Source organism: Geotrypetes seraphini, chromosome 3 (assembly GCF_902459505.1).
Source record: "Geotrypetes seraphini chromosome 3, aGeoSer1.1, whole genome shotgun sequence".
Classification (NCBI taxonomy): domain Eukaryota; kingdom Metazoa; phylum Chordata; class Amphibia; order Gymnophiona; family Dermophiidae; genus Geotrypetes; species Geotrypetes seraphini.
Genome location: NC_047086.1, coordinates 320,854,267 through 320,870,835, shown reverse-complemented (window position 1 = coordinate 320,870,835; position 16,569 = coordinate 320,854,267). Strand labels below are relative to the sequence as shown.

General features: G+C 41.4%; 1 protein-coding gene across 6 annotated transcripts in view; it reads right to left on the bottom strand.

Moving 5' to 3' along the window:
• ABHD12 (abhydrolase domain containing 12, lysophospholipase) overlaps positions 1–16,569 on the bottom strand; it is a 214,640-nt gene that overhangs the window by 113,312 nt on the left and 84,759 nt on the right. For all 6 annotated transcript variants that reach the window (XM_033936457.1, XM_033936454.1, XM_033936455.1 and 3 more), the window contains one exon: positions 3,327–3,432. In XM_033936457.1, coding sequence (XP_033792348.1) covers positions 3,327–3,432 — 106 coding nt within the window. The remainder of the gene's footprint in view (positions 1–3,326; positions 3,433–16,569) is intronic.

Here is a 16,569-nt window from a genome sequence, read left to right as displayed (position 1 = left end):
TTCCCGGAGGCATCTTCAATATAGGCGGCCTGCCTGGGAAGCATTTTATTTATTTATTTTTTTTTAATGTGCATCCCGATTGGCTGGTTAGACAGCTGTAGGACGCCTTCAGCTGCCTACAATCGGGATGCAGTTTAATGAATCCAGCCTTAGTGTGGAAACAAGCTTAACATGGTCTGAAATTTGGCAGCTAAGATTTAAAGCTAAGAAATGCAAGGTCATGCATTTGGGCTGCAAAAACCCAAGGGAACAGTAGAGTTTAGGGGTGAAGAACTTTTGTGCACGAAAGAGGAGCAAAACTTGGGTGTGATAGTATGTGATGATCTAAAGGTGACCAAACAGGTTGAAAAGGCAACGGTGAAAGCTAGAAGGATGCTAGGGTGCATAAAGAGAGGTATTGCCAGTAGGTAAAAGGAGATATTGATGCCCCTATATTAGACTGATGAGAACTCATTTAAAATATTGTGTACAATTTTGGAGGCCGCACCTTCAAAAAGATATAAACAGTATAGAGTTTGTCCAGAAGAAGGCAACTAAAATGGTCAGTGGTCTTCGTCATAAGGCATTTGGGGACAGACTTAAAGATCTTTGGAGGAAAGGCAGGAGAGTTAAGATAGAAATGGTTAAATTTCTATGTGGAGGTTCTCAATGAGAGGCCTCTGGTGCTGTAGCATCCTACTCCCTCATGGGCCAGGAATAATTAGCTGGTCAAGGGAGGCATCCAGCTTTATCCTTTGCTCCTTATGCCATCATTTTCTAAGATGGCGATGCCTAACTTCTTGAGGCACATCACTAGAGGGCCAGTCTACCAAACAAAGAAAGAATTTACTTGTTTAGCAGACTGCCTCCACCTTGTCATAGCCCCCTCCCAACCCTGTGCCAGATATCCTGGCCCAGATAATCTCAGTGGAAGTTGGGTCAGGGGCTTACTAGGCCACCAAGGACATTTTTATGGTCTCTTTTTGCGTTTCCTTTCCTGTGAGAGCCAATCCACACTTATATACTGACAGAAGAGACAAACACCTGATACAGGAAAGCATGGCAGATTACCAATGGAAATGCAAGCTTATTTTCAAAGCCAATCTCTTCATGGTCCTGGAAACAACTGTGGGCAACTTGGGTAACTTTAAATACCCAGGTAAAATCTTCTAAAAATTGTACTCCCCGAGTCTTATCACTGGTAGCATACAACCTAATAAATCAACCTCCAAAGTTTCACATTCAAAACTTATTTTTCAAAGAATGAACAAAAAAAAGCCTTGCCACTACAGAAAAAATTCTAGATTTCCACTGTTCTATTGTATTTTAATTCATTTTCATACAGAGTAATTTATTTTATATAACCCTAACAATTTAACCCCCAATAACATAAAGCAATTTTAAAATACTACATTTGGTTTTAGACATCTCTAGCCACATACAATTTGCTTTATTCTCTCACAGGCTGAACAACTTGTTCATGTGAACAGCATTACAGTAATAAACAGAAGCATGAGATCTGGGCTAAATGGATGCTTTTGTACTCAGCTGAAAATAGATGGGCTCCCTAATAATAGGGATATAGAATGTAGAACGCCCATGTGCTTTGGTGCAGTCTCTAGTCTCAAAATAATTCCAAGCAGATTAACATGCAACAAAGTCAGAATGGTTGCTTTTTCTCTTTACTACCCACTTTTCACCCAAACTGTGGTCAGGATTATATTTTTAATATAATTTAAAATGGCATGTATAACCTACCTTTTACAGCACATGTTGATATAAGGAATACAGGAGTGTCCTAATGATTAGAGCAGCAGGCTAAGAACCAAGGAAGCCAGGTTCACATCCTACTACCACTAGGATTACCATATGGCTTTGCTGAAAACAATGGAAGTAAAACCTGGATGTCCCAATCCATCTTCCTTTTTCTGAAGCTATATGGTAACCAATTCAAAGACTCCGAATCATACAAAATTCAGCAGTGCGACTGATTTTCGGCATAAAAATATGGGATCACATAACCCCCTACTATCAAAAACTCCATTGACTGCCCCTAGAAGCAAGAGTGCTGTTCAAATTTGCCTGCCTTTGTTTCAAATCTATTCTTGGTATGGCCCCCCCTATACCTGGTCTCCCATTTTAAATTGGATTGTTCCACCAGGCCTACATGCAGAATACATATGTTCAGCCACCCTACAATAAAAACCTGCCAATACAAAAGATTCCTTGACAGAACTCTAGCCTTCCATGCAAGTCAACTGAACAGCTGGCTAGGCAACATCATCAAGCACTCCTCATCCTATCTTAACTTCAGAAAACTAGTTAAAATCAACATGTTTAACCGATTTGTAACCAAGAATTCTTAAACCTTCCCTTGTACTCTTATCACATGTACTCGATATCCCTACATTGTTACTTTATGTAACCAAAGACTTCATTGTTATTTTCTTTTCGCTGACTGTCCAGCTCTTCTTGTTGTAAACTGCCTTGAACTACTATGGCTTTGGCAGTATATAAAAATAAAATTATTATTATTACTACTCCTCATAATCTTGGAATTTCCAGGGGTGGCCTAACACCACCACCCTGTTTACAGCTTCTATTGATCCTGACTCTTGCCTGGGCTGGGCCTTGAGCATCTGCGCATACTCAAGGCCCAGCCCAGGCAGGATCTTTGGGCACCGGCACGTCCTGTGGGTTGGTGCTGCGTGCCGGTGCCAGATCGGGGTAAGGGTTTGTGTTTGGGTGGGCGGGGGATGCCGGTTCGCGGGGGGAAGGGCGCTCATGAGCTGGGGGGGGGGGGACACGCCAGTTCGCAGGGGGGCATTGATGACGGTTCTCGGGGGGTGAGGTGAAGCAGCGCCGGTGGCCTCGGGGTGGGGAGGGTTGAGGTGGAGCAGCGCCGGTGGCCTCGGGGGGGGGGGGGGGGGGTTGAGGTGGAGCAGCGCCGGGGGCCTCGGGGGGGGGGGGGGGGGGGGGGGGGAAACGAATCAAGCAAGTTTCCCTTACTTCCTATGGGGAAGCTCGCTTTGATATATGAGCACTTTGGTTTACCAGCATGCTTCTGGAACGAATTAAGCTCGTAAACCAAGTTTCCACTGTATATGGAAAAAGAACTTATGTTTGTATTTGATATTTTACCTCTTAGTTCTTTAACTTTGTCTGGACGCATGTTGCTGATACTGGACTAGGGATCAATATCTAAGTAGCATTTGTAATAATCTGATATAGGTACAAGCGGAACGCATAACATGATTTCTTGGGAAGAGTAAGGCATAAACCTTGCATGTGACACAAGCCCTTTGAGTCATAAATTATATGGTAATGTTGGCATAAAATGTACTTACCATACTCCTATAGTTACATCTTCTTCTGGCTGTAAGTAAAAGTTACAGGTGTGATTTAAACCTTGGTCCTCTGGTCTCTTCAAGTCAATGAAATATGGTACCCTCACTGTAAGGAGAAACACATATACAGAACTTCAGGTGAACTTGAAAACTAAAACTCCTGCAGCTGTTTGATAACTCTTTATGCCATTATATGTTGTAGAGCAGTGGTCTCAAACTCAAACCCTTTGCAGGGCCACATTTTGGATTTGTCAGTACTTGGAGGGCCTCAGAAAAAATAGTTAATGTCTTATTAAAAAAATGACAATTTTGCATTAGGTAAAACTCTTTATAGTTTATAAATCTTTCCTTTCAGCTAAGTCTTAAAATAATATTGTAATTTATAGCTAAAGAGACATATGATGATCAAGAAACTCTTATTTTACTTTTGTAATTATGATAAAACACACCGAGGGCCTCAAAATAGTACCTGGTGGGCCGCATGTGGCCCTTGGACCACGAGTTTGAGACTACTGTTGTAGAGGAACTCCTGCTCAATAGAAACATTTTAGAAATATTTAAGGATAAGAGGCAACACAGATCCTTTGATATAAAATCAAATACATACTGTATTCAATGGAAGGAGAATGACGCAAAAATTAAAGGCAAGCCTCATTATGATCAGTGCTAAGAAAAATCAACCCATCACAATTCAAAATTTTCTATAAATCATGGTTTATGTTCATGATCATAAGAACATAAGGTATGCCATACTTAGATCAAAAGGTTAATTGAGCTCAGCATCCTGTCCATGACATAAGTACCCAGCTGGAGCCTAAAGAGTAGCTTTATTCATTGTTTCTCACCCTCAGGGGATAAGCAGTGGCTTGCTAAAGTCTACAAGGCTAACAATTTATGGACTAAGGAAAATAGGGTTTGTGGATGTCCATAAACTGAGACCCAGTTGTCCACCAAAGCAAACCAGAACACTGGGTTGTCTGTCAACCAGTAGACAGAAACAGAACATCTTCTATGCTCTGCCCTTATAAAGGGTACCATGTAGCCTAGCTCACCAGAGTTCTGTCTCCAACACATGGTGAAAGACATACTGTACACCTGGCTCTGAACTAGTGCTGCCCAATGCAGGGAAAAATTTTTGATTCGATTGGCCTATTGAATCGATTCAAATTTCCTGGCAGGTTTATTTTGTAGCCTCTTCATCCACCCTCACCCCTTATGCCCTCTTAACCCCATATTGGCGCTATGGTGTAAACAAAATAAATAACAACAAAAAAACAGAAGAGTATGCCAGATTTAAAATGTACATCCTGCCAGAGCTAGTGTTAGGACGGGATGAAGCCCAGGGCAGAAATTTAGGAGGGGACCCCAAAACCCACTACCAAGCTGCACTTTCTTCAGTTTCCAGCAGGCTTGGGGCTCTCTCTGGTAAGGGGCCAAAGACAACTGCCCTAGTCACACTCCCTAATACCATCCCCAGCTTGTGCCATTTTTATATTTTGCACAGTACAGGAGTAATTTTATTTATTTGTTTAATTAAGTTCGTTATCTATCCCATTGTCCACAAAGAACTCAGAACGGGTTACAGGTTAAACATACATAATTTCAGTACAAGTTTACAATACAAGTTTTTATCCTAACTTGATACATACTAGGGTCTAATATTAATATACATAATACTAGTCTTATAGCCCGTTACATTAACGGGTGCTAGAATATATGTGTGTGTGTCTGTCTTTATTTCTTTTTCTTTCTTTCTCTCTCTCTCTCTCCTTAGCCGCTTTCTGTATTTCTGTCTTTTTTTTTCCTTGGCTGTCCACCACCACCCCTTGCCTGCTCCCCCTGTCCATTCTCCCTTCCTTTTACCTCCCCTGTGTCCACCCCCCCCCCCCCCGTTCACTGCTCCCCTTATCCAGCAGCAGCCCTTCTCCCTTTGTTTTACCTCCCCCTGTCCATCATCACCTCTTTCCTGCTCCCCCTAACCAGCAGTACGCCTCCCTTCCTTTTATTGCCTCCCCTGTCCATCAGCACCGCTTCCCCTGTCCATCCCTGCTCCCCCTGTCCAGCAGTATGCCTCCCTTCCTTTTTCTGCCCCCCTGTCCATCAGCACCTCTTCCCTGTCCATCCCTGACCCCCTATAATCAGGCCCACCATTAATCAACAGGGTTTTGGCCGGGAGAGGAAAGAAATGTACCTGTTGCCAGCTCCGCAGCTTTACCATCCTGCAACCCAGACACAAACACTTCCACCAAGCCCCACACTCCATTCTCTTCCGCAGCCATGAAGGAGAGGGGCGGGAACAGGGGGGAGGAGCCACGGCTTGGAGGTGTACTAGAAAGCACAGCAGCAAAGGCACAGTTCACAGCCGGTGAGGTCGTATGTCGGGGTGAAGTGCGCTCTGCGCTTGCACCTCTCATGGAAGTTTTTTGCTGAAGGACAAAGTTTATTTTTTAGTTCAAAGCCGCCGGTGCAGCTCCTCTCTCAAGCCGCACCTGCATCGGAAAAGGCTTCCGATGCAGTCGGGGATCGAGAGAGGAGCCGCAGCAGCGGCTTTGAACTAAAAAATAAACTTTGTCTGTATCGAGGCATTACCAGTGCCAGATTATGAGGGAGAGCGGTGCGAGTTGGAGAGTAGGGGGGCCCGATGCCGTGTACACTTTCGTCGCTCTTGCTTCTTATTAGCCCTTTTCGGCGTCTGCCCTCCGCCGACAGCCCTCCTCCCGGCAGCCGCCACTCCGCGCGTCACATAGTAAGCGCGCATGTGCACTCTTGACGGCCAAATCCCGACAGATCAGATCTCAGGGAACACGCAGCGAGAGTGCGCATGTGCGCTTAGCGTTTTATTATTATAGATACAGTTTACTGGTTACTATTTGCCATAGTTATCCTTACAATGCAAGGTTTTCAGTACAAGTTTTAGCCTAATTCGACACACAATTTACAGGTTAGATTTGCCATAGTTTTACAATACAAGTTTTTCTTACGTGACACATACTGGTTCTGGTACCAATATACATTTCTTGGGCAGGGTTTTTTTTTTTCTACATCTCTGGTATTGTACTACATAACCGTTCAAGGTTTGTGCAGATGAGGATGGGATCCAGGATGAAGTGGCGACAGGGACATTGCTCATGGGGATGGGGCAAACACAGAAACAGAGCTCACAGGGATGGGATAAACACATCACCATGTCTGGTTTGTTAGGTTGATTAAACTGATAGTATTTTTAGTTTATTGTATCAATAAATAAAATGAATTACTTACATATTTTATGTATTATTCATAGGGAAGAGAAGTTCAGGGAAAGAGAAAAGAGTAAATGGAGAGTGCTTAGGGATAGGGAAGGAACAAGAATGTGAAGGAGTAGCAGGGAAAGAATGCAAGGTTGGATGGCAGAAAAAGAGGAATGAGAAGGAAAATTAATGGGTGAGTAGCAGGCAGGAGGGGGAATAGCAAAGGGAATGGAAAGGGACAAGGAGTGAAGGTTGGGAGAAACTTGGATGCCCACAGTCACATACCCAATGGCAACATATTATACCTACCTCAGTTGCAGGAAAGAGTACTAAAAATGAAAGGAGAGTGGAGGAAAGAGACAGGAAGAGAGGTAGGTGGCAGAAAACTATCTCCCATGATGAAATCACCAAGACACTAGACACTATTCACCCATCTGGCTCAAACCTAGACCCTGTCCACCATGCCTCCTAGTGGCTATAAAGGATGCCTTTGTAGACTCCATCCTTCCTCTCATCAACACCTCTCTACAAACAGGCAACGTGCTCGCAAACTGGAAGTCAGTGGTTATCAGACTGATCTTGAAAAAACATACGCTCAACCCTAATGTGCCCGGCAACTTTAGACCTGTCTCCAACCTACCATTCATCTCCAAGATTCTTGAAAAAACAGTGTTAAACCAATTACATTCTTTTATCAGGATTCAGAAAATTCTATAGTGCTGAAACCATTGTCCTCGACATCATCGATGACTGCTGGAAACTCATGGATAAGGGTAACAATATCCTTCTGGTGCTGCTGAATCTCAGCGTGGTGTTTGACTCTATTGACCATCCTCTCCTCCTTGCGTGGCTCTCTGAAATTGGTATCTGAGATGCCGCGTTATGATGATTCACCTCCTTCCTGAATCCCAAAGCATACTGTTCAAGAATGCACTATTGAAACTGATCAAATACGGTGTTCCATGTGGGGCTCTACTATCCCTCTATTATTCAATTTCTATATTAGACCCGTCCTAGACATTGCCCACAGATACCAAATACAGATTCACTCCTTCACGAATGACATCTAACTATATCTACCACTAGGAGAAACCCTTGATGCCCAGAACACGAAACTCCTATACTGCCTCTCGAAAATCAAAAACTGGATGTCTATCAACAAATTACAACTAAACGCTTCCAAAATGGAACTCTTTTGGATCCACAAAGAACACTGCAACTACATCTGTCCTTCTCTAAGCTGGGACTCGACTACCATAACTGCAAAAGACCAAGCACGCAGCCTAGGAATACTCCTACACTCCAACCTATCACTTTCCAACCACATCTCTCAGATGGTATCTTCCTCATTTTACTACCTACATCACCTTGATGAACTAGCCCCACTACAAACCAAAACCAGAACCAGCAGGAGATCAGACCAATGGTTTGACAATGAATTGCTCCAACTCAAAAGACAGTGTAGAAGACTAGAAAGAAAATGGAGAAAAACAAACCTAGATCAAACAAAAATCGCTTGGAAAAAAATTAACAAACAAAACAAACTTCTACTAAAGACCAAAAGGAAAGCTCATTACACAAATCTTATAGGCACAGAAACCCAAGACTCCAAAAAACTATTCCAAATCTTAAAAGATCTAACAGACACCAAACCATACACAATCACTAACAATACCCCACCCCCCTCAGCTACCCTCATAGCAGACCACTTCAAGAACAAAATCACTAACGCCAGAGCCACCCTCAATTTTACCCCATCCCACCTAAACGTAATCACAACTCACCCCACAGACAAAGATTCAATTGCAGCAGACAGAACATGGTCTCATTTCCCCAATATACAATGGTCCGAACTCAATAAACTCTACAAAAAATACAGCCACGCCTCCTGTGACCTCAACCACTGCCCTTCATATCTCCTTACTACCTCCAGTGTAAAATTCCGTACTCTACTTCTACAATTGATTCAAACCACGCTCACAGACGGCATTTTCCCCACTGTCATCAGTGAAATCATCATCACCCCAATACAAAAAGACCCACCAGACCAACCATCCAACTTCAGACCTATTGCCTCAATACCACTATACGTCAAACTTACAGAAGGCCTAGTAGCCAAACTCCTCACCAACTATCTGGATGACCATAACCTACTCCACCCCATGCAATCTGGCTTCAGAACCAACTTCAGCACAGGGACACTACTAGGCTCCCTTATGGACACAATCAGACAACATCTCAGCACAGGAAAAAAAATGCTTCTCATACAACTGGACCTGACTGCAGCATTCGATCTAGTAAACCATAATATCCTTCTGCAAATATTGGACGCAATAGGTATCTCAGATAAAGTATACTCCTGGTTTGAAGGTTTCCTAAAATCCAGAAACTACAGTGTAAAATCAAACAAAGAAAAATCAGAACCTTGGTCAAACCCCTGCGGAGTACCAGGGATCCCCACTATCCCCTACCTTCTTCAACCTATACACTGCCTCTCTTGGAACACATCTAGACAATCTAGGCATAACCACCTATAGTTACGCAGATGACATTACCATTCTCATACCTTATGATCAGCCAAAGTCCACCATGACAAATATACTACATCAAACACTAGAAACGGTTATGACCTGGATGAAAGATCACAAACTTAAACTTAACCCGGACAAAACCAAATTCATTCTCTTCGAAAATGACAAAGTCCAAACTATTGCCAACCTAGAACTCAACTCAATCAATTACCTCATCCAAACCACCATAAAACTACTAGGAATGACTATAGATAGATGTTGTACCATGCAACCGCAAATAAACAAAACAATACAGAAATCCTTCGCTATCATGAGAAATCTGAGACTAATCCGGAAATTCTTTGAAAGAACACAATTCCAGCTTATAGTACAATCCCTAATCCTAGGACTGCTGGACTACTGCAACATCCTCTTCCTTCCATGCCTAGCTTCTATGACCAAACAACTACAAACAATCCAAAATACAGCTTTAAGACTCATCTACTCATTGAGAAAACATGACCATATCACAGAAGCCTACATCAACTCACATTGGCTACCAATCCAAGAAAGAATACAATTTAAATTCTACTGTATGTTATTTAAAACCCTAAACAGAGACAGCCCGTCCTACGTGAACAACCGCCTCATCCCAGCATCCACAACCAGACACAGAAAAACACATTCCCCATTCATACCCCCCCTCCCCCGATCAAAGAAGTAAAACGATCAAAACTACACGACGGCCTCCTGGCCACTCAAGCAGCAAGACTGGACAACCAGATCTCCAACCTTCTGATGACCACCCCAGACTACAAGACATTCAAAAAAGAAATAAAAACTATACTTTTCAAGAAATTCTTGAAACAGCCCTAACTTCACGTACTCTTAACAACGCTAAAATTGACAAAGGATCTACTCTTTACTATCATAGCAAGGACAAATGTGCTACCATTGAAACCCCAGTTTATAAATCTTTGTAAGCCGCCTTATTCTTAACTACCAGAGAAATATCAAAAGACCTACTCTTTTCCACTCTAGCAAATCAATAGTTCTCCCATTGTAACCCCCGTTTATAAATCTTTTGTAAACCGCCTTGAACCGCAAGGTAATGGCGGAATAGAAATCCCTAATGTAATGTAATGTAACTCTGGAAAATAAGGAACTACTTTTCTGAATCCGATTTCACCCATCTACTCTATGCCTTAGTCCTCTCCCATATGGACTACTGCAATGTGCAATTCAACGCTCTCATGGTGAAGAACATACGTCTCCAGCATGTACAAAATGCAGCAGACTTCTAAGAAACCTCCATCCCCGTGACCCTATCTCCTAGGCTCTGTCATCAGCTCACTGGCTGCCCATAGCCAAACGTTGTGTCTTCAAGGCCCTGATGCTAGCATTTAAATCCTTGCAAGACATGGCACCGAGCTACATGATGACCAAGCTTCCTCCATACATGCCGAACAGGTCCCTTTGGTCCCAGGGTGAAAGATGCCTCAAAACGCCTCCAGGCTAGGCCCTTCAACTGCAAACTGTCAAACGATGTTCCTATTCCCACTTCATACTGAGCCACTGGAAGCAACTGCCCCCACAGATTAGATCCCTTGAAGCTCTCCTCACCTTTAGGAAAGCAATAAAAACATATCTGTTCACCTAACTCCCCCGCCTAATATCAATAGATTGCAAAGAAATGAATATTGATACAAGATCTTTGATCTGTGTTGTATTAGGATAAAAACTTGTATTGAAAAATCTTGCACTGTAACTATGACTAATTTAACCTGTAACAGTATATTATGACTATTGGTATTAGATTCCTAGTATGTACTGAGTTAGGATAAAAACTTGTATCTGAAAAAAAACGTACTATAACTATGGCAAATTGTATCCTGTTAACTGTATATTGTGTATATTGACCTGTAACCCGTCTTGGGCTCTTTGGGGAGGCCGGGATAGAAAACTAATTAATTAAATAAATAAAGTAGGGAGAGTGGCATAGGTGGAACAGAAAGAGTGTAGGACACATGAAAGAAGCCTAAATCCCACCATTGCACAGCCCCTTCGTATCCATCTCCCCTCTACACCAAACCTCTTCCCAGATATACACACTCTCCCAACATACTTATCCTCACTCATGTACCTATTCACATACTTAGACCCCCCCACACGCCTGATTTTATTTGGGAAAATATGCGTTTGACATCTTTTTAGCCTATGAGGATATCTATGATATTGCCTCTCTAGATTGGTGGGTTGCAGTAATAGGGAAAGTTGAAAATACTTGCCTACATAACTGAATCGGTTTTTAGTTAATTAATATTTTTCCATTATTTTCCTCTATAAGAATTGGAACTTCTAATTGTAGTGGACTTAAGCAATTAAAATAACCAAAAATTATTCAGTTCAATACTAGATTTCCTACAATAGCATTGTACTTATTTGAACCAGTTTTTCGGTAAAACTTTTGTTTGATTAGTCTTTATTTGAAATTTCATAAATGTTGGGTTTTTTTTTTTTAATTTAAAATCTTGTCAGCAGAGGGTAGGGCTAGGTGGGGAAGGGGGCCTCCACCAAACTAGTCTGCATAGGGCCTTGCAAATTCTAGGACTGACTCTGCATCTGGCTGAAGAATTTCTATCTGCTGATGTGATTCTTTAATTTTAAATTGAAGAATCTGATGGCCCCTGATGCAGCCAATTGTCAAACTTGGTCAAGTTGGGTCCTTCTGCAATAAAGTTTTTGTGCATTACTGGTTGTTCCTCCTTTTTTGGACCACTTTTGCTATTGGTATTTCTTCTGTTAATACTGCAGAGGTTTCACTCCTGTTTTTCTTCTTTGGACACTTCACCATTTAACCATGTTGGCAGGTCACTTAGTCTTCCTTCAAACTTTTTTAATGCCTGAAATACATTAGGCTTCCAAGATGATATTTTTAAGTAGTGCACAATCTTATGCTAAAATATTAACTTTTGCAACCATTCCTTTTTAAATTTCCCCCTCCCCATCCCATCTTCCTCATTTTATCATAGTCATAAATGCTAATGCACAACTATAATGATTTTACTTAATGTCCCTTAGTGATTAAGTCAAATTTGATTGTGTTATGGTCACTACTGTCAAGCATCCCTGTTGCCCTTTGAACCACATCCTGCGCTTACATGTGGAATAATCTAAAGTAATTCCATTCATCAATTATAGGACTAGCCCGCCCCTCTGAAGTAAAGGCTGCTTTGTTTACCTCATTGGAATGACTACGAGACAGCATTGTATGTTCCAAAAACAGACAATATTTGTTTATTGTTAATATAATAACTTACAAAATTACAGCAGCAAAGGCATAGCAGAAAAATATATTGTCAGTTCAGAATATGCAATGGAGAGAAGAACTTGCACCCATATGCTTAGCAGGGGGCTAGCAGTTCCCCGTAGCATAAGTAAGTGAATCTCTCTGGCTCTACCTGTGATGCACGTGTTTTTTTATACAGAGAAATTCTTCCTTTGTTCCAAAAAGCACATCCCCGAACTTTGGTCATGTACTTCCCTATTGGTACAAAAATGTATACCTAACTATTCCTCCCCCCCAGTCCACGCCTCTCACTTCCCCCCCCCCACCCAGGAGGGGGGCCCGAGCAGAAACAGAGAATTCTTCATGAACTTTCTTCCTCCAGCTCTGAGATCCTTATCACCTTGCAGATGCTAATTTGTGGTTTTTACACCGCTGTACATCTTCAGGATGGCGCCCTTGTATGCTGAAAGTTGGCAAGGGTGACCTTTCAACAACCCAGTTGTGCTTGGTTCCCAGAGCTCAGTTCAGAGACAGGCAGCAAATGTTTTGGTATCAAGTTCTCTCATCTCTCTAAGCCCACATCGTCCTTCAGGGATCCTTGCTCGTTATAAATGTTTTATGGCTTTCCAGGGTGCTTGGCATATGTGAAGTCATACAGCACTGATAACAGTTCAGCAGAACCTTGGAGAAGTATCCTCCCAGCAGGGAATGGAGACAGGAACTTTGCAGCACAAAGGCCAGCTGGGTTAGCATTTCAAAGGATACATGTGTTCACAGACAGCAAGGTACAGGCTGGGCCAGGCTATGGGAAAATATATAGTAAAAATGTCTGTAGTGTCCAGCTTACACAAGTGAGGCCAGTATGTCCAGTTGATCCATCTATATGTCCAGGTTATCCATCTCACATCCATTAATCAGGTCATTTATGAATCTAGAAAAATCCCCACTCTAGTATGTCCTCAGGCTAATTCATGCTGTGGTATTGAAATCTCTCATCAGAAAAGCTACCAAAATTAGAAATGCAGTACAATTTTGGTTAGCATTTCATTATTTCTTCATCTAGGCCAGCTGGATGGCAATATACTGCTATACTTTTCCTCATGAAATTTCTATCTTTAATGTTTAATTCATTTGGATTGACTGCCTTTAAATCAATGCAGCAAGGCGATGTGCAACATTCAATTATAATAAATGAAACTGGCCCATCCATGCCAGGTAGGGTTGCAATCACAGGGAACAAAAGCAAATAGCATAAAACAAGTAAAAGAAATGGCCCGTGCTAAGCAGAGCCTGTGCAAAAGGTCCTCTTCATTCTTTTCATAGTTGTGGATGATTTTCACGGTTTCAAAGTCATGGATTATCTTCTAGAAATAATAAAGTCTGCATCAGTTTCATCAGGCTCCACAGTATTTTTTTGTGTAGGACAACACTACTAACATTAACATGTCTCAGAGGAACATAGCAATTTTCCCAGGACAGGTTCCAATAATTTGTCCTAGTTATGGTCCTATTTGTTTTAAATTTCTGGTGAATAGTCAGAGTAGCCTAAGATGTGAATACCGACTAATCTAAGTACCAGAGTATGTTTCTTAAGCTGGTTGTATAAGTAAGTTATTTTCTGTATGTCCTTTTGAGCACAAGCAGTTTTGATATGGGCTTCTTTTATTTTGAGAACATGAGCTTTGCATACAATAGTTACATACAACTGCCAACTCAAGTTTTGGTGTTTAGTTGCATGATGGTATTGTCTCTAACATTACGTTGGTTAGACAGGACTAGTGCAGTGCCTAAGGCTCATGCTCAGCAAAATATGTCAAAATGTTTTCGACCTGGGAATCCATTTGATGATGTCCCCATGTGTGGGGGCATTATAATAAATATCCTACTTACCCTTGAAGAACATAATTCCCATTACAAAGAATGAACACTGAAAACACGTCCTTCAGGTTTGATATTATAATCTGCTTGAACAAGCAGTACTACCAGAACTACTGCAGTGCAAGAATGTAGCCAAATAACTTGGTGCAGACTTGATGGGCCATTTGGCCTTTATTTGCCATCATGTTTCTATGTTTCTACGGTGCTGTAACTGTGAATAGTGATAGCACTGTTCACAGATTCAGTGTTTGTTAAATTCTTAAATCAATATCACTCAGTAGTAGATCAACTTTAAAAAGGCACTAGCATGTGCTCACACACATTAATGCATGCTATTTACCTCAGGTCCCATTTTATGCAACGTGACCTGCTCATCAATAAAATTAGTTAATGCCATTAATGTGCACTAACATAGCAATGCACTTTACTAAAGACAGCCCTCAGTTTGAATAAAATGTGAGGGTAATTTCCTAGAAGGCATTTTTTCCATTTTCCAGATACAAAAACTTGAATTACAAGCCCAACAGGGACAGAGAAAGTACCTGTACATAAAATGTAAACCACTTTGGTTGTACCACAGAAGCAGTACATGGATAAATAGGATAATTGAAAAATGTTTGGCCTTTATCTAGGAGTTGTCACTTGCAGCATGACTAATGACGGATAGATATAAAATTTTTTAATATTCAGGTATTTTGTATTGAAAGAACACTCACAGGAGGCAGCAGTCCAAATATGTAGGTATTTTTTTCTAGAACAGTTTTTCCCTTTGAAAATCGATGCATCTGCAGGCATTTTCGGAAAAGCACCCATTCATCTCTACTTAGAAAGAGGCATCACTACACATCAAGTTTATTGAAATAGATAAATCAATCTTTCAAGAAAACCACGGTAGAGAAATAGTTTTAAGAAAGACGATAATTTCAAACAGATATGTAGCATACTCAACTATTCTCAAATTATGCTAAAATCATTTTTCAAAATATGCAAACAGAACAAAGAAAACTGAAAGGAACAACTCCATGTTTTCATTTTCAACAGAGGCGGAGAACTCTCAGAACGATATTTAAAATACCGGTATTTCTCCTTTTAGAAGAAAGTTCTCATGTAGTTTTTTTTTTTTTTAAACTCAGTTGTACTGAACATGTTCTACATATCAGAAATATACGGAGCACATAAAAATGTAATAGACAGGGCAGCTTTAAGGGCAGGTGTCAAGCAAAACTATTGCCTAGGGCTCAGTACCACAAGTAGCCCCATAGTGAAACATTATGTCATTGAGGCTCGTACTAATCTTCCCAAAGTGAAAATCTCATTCTCCATGAAGATGACAGGCCTCCATGTCCTCTTCCTTATTCACAGCTGCAGGCTGTTCAAGTCCAACCCTCACCACACCTTGCTTATTCACCAACAAAAATCAGGCTTGCCCCCCCCCCCAAGCAGAAAAATGGAACTCCATACATTCCTAAATGCACCCCTGCCCTCAAATTAACTCTTGAATACAAAATGTATCTCTGGGGCCTCCATCCTCCAACTGCTTAAGATGCACCCATTCCTTTCCCATTCCTAGAGTTCTCCTTACTCTTGAACATGCATACCAAATATTTGCCAGTAGAAGGAAGCCTGTTTCCCCCATTTTGGCAATAAAAACAGATAAAAAATGGTGCCATTGAAAGCAAGTTGCACATGCCTACAGCAAAATAGATGGAATACTATGTGTTACCACTTCCTGTCTGGGTGTCTGGATGTAGGTTTCCAAACACTAAGAAGGACCAATTAGAACAGGGAAACTCATGTTGCTCAAATGTAGTCACTGCTCTGTCATGTCACATATTATATTAACTGGCAGATAACTTATATTGCATTGCTGTTTTTAATGCAGGTTAGTAAAGAGACTGTCTTTAAGATTCTTGGGAAAGTCTACTGAAAACCTAGCTAGGCATCCATAGACTAGAGACTTGCAAATTAACTATCATTCCATCACAGAGTATTCAATTTGAATTAGAACATAAGATCATAAGAATTGCAATACTGGTACAGACCGAAGGTCCGTCAAGCGAAGTATCCCGTTTCCAACAGTGGCCAACCCAGGTCCTAAGTATCTAGCAAGATCCCAAGTAGCAAAACAGATTCTAAGCTGCTTATCCTAGGAATAAGCAAAGGATTTCCCAAAACCATCTCAATAATGGCCTACGGACTTCTCTTTTAGGAAATTATCCAAACTTTTTAAAACCCCACTAAGCTAACTGGTTTCACTACATTCTCTGGCAACAAATTCCAGAGTTTACCGTATTTTTGCCCCATAAGACACACTTTTTTTCCACCCAAAAGTGGGT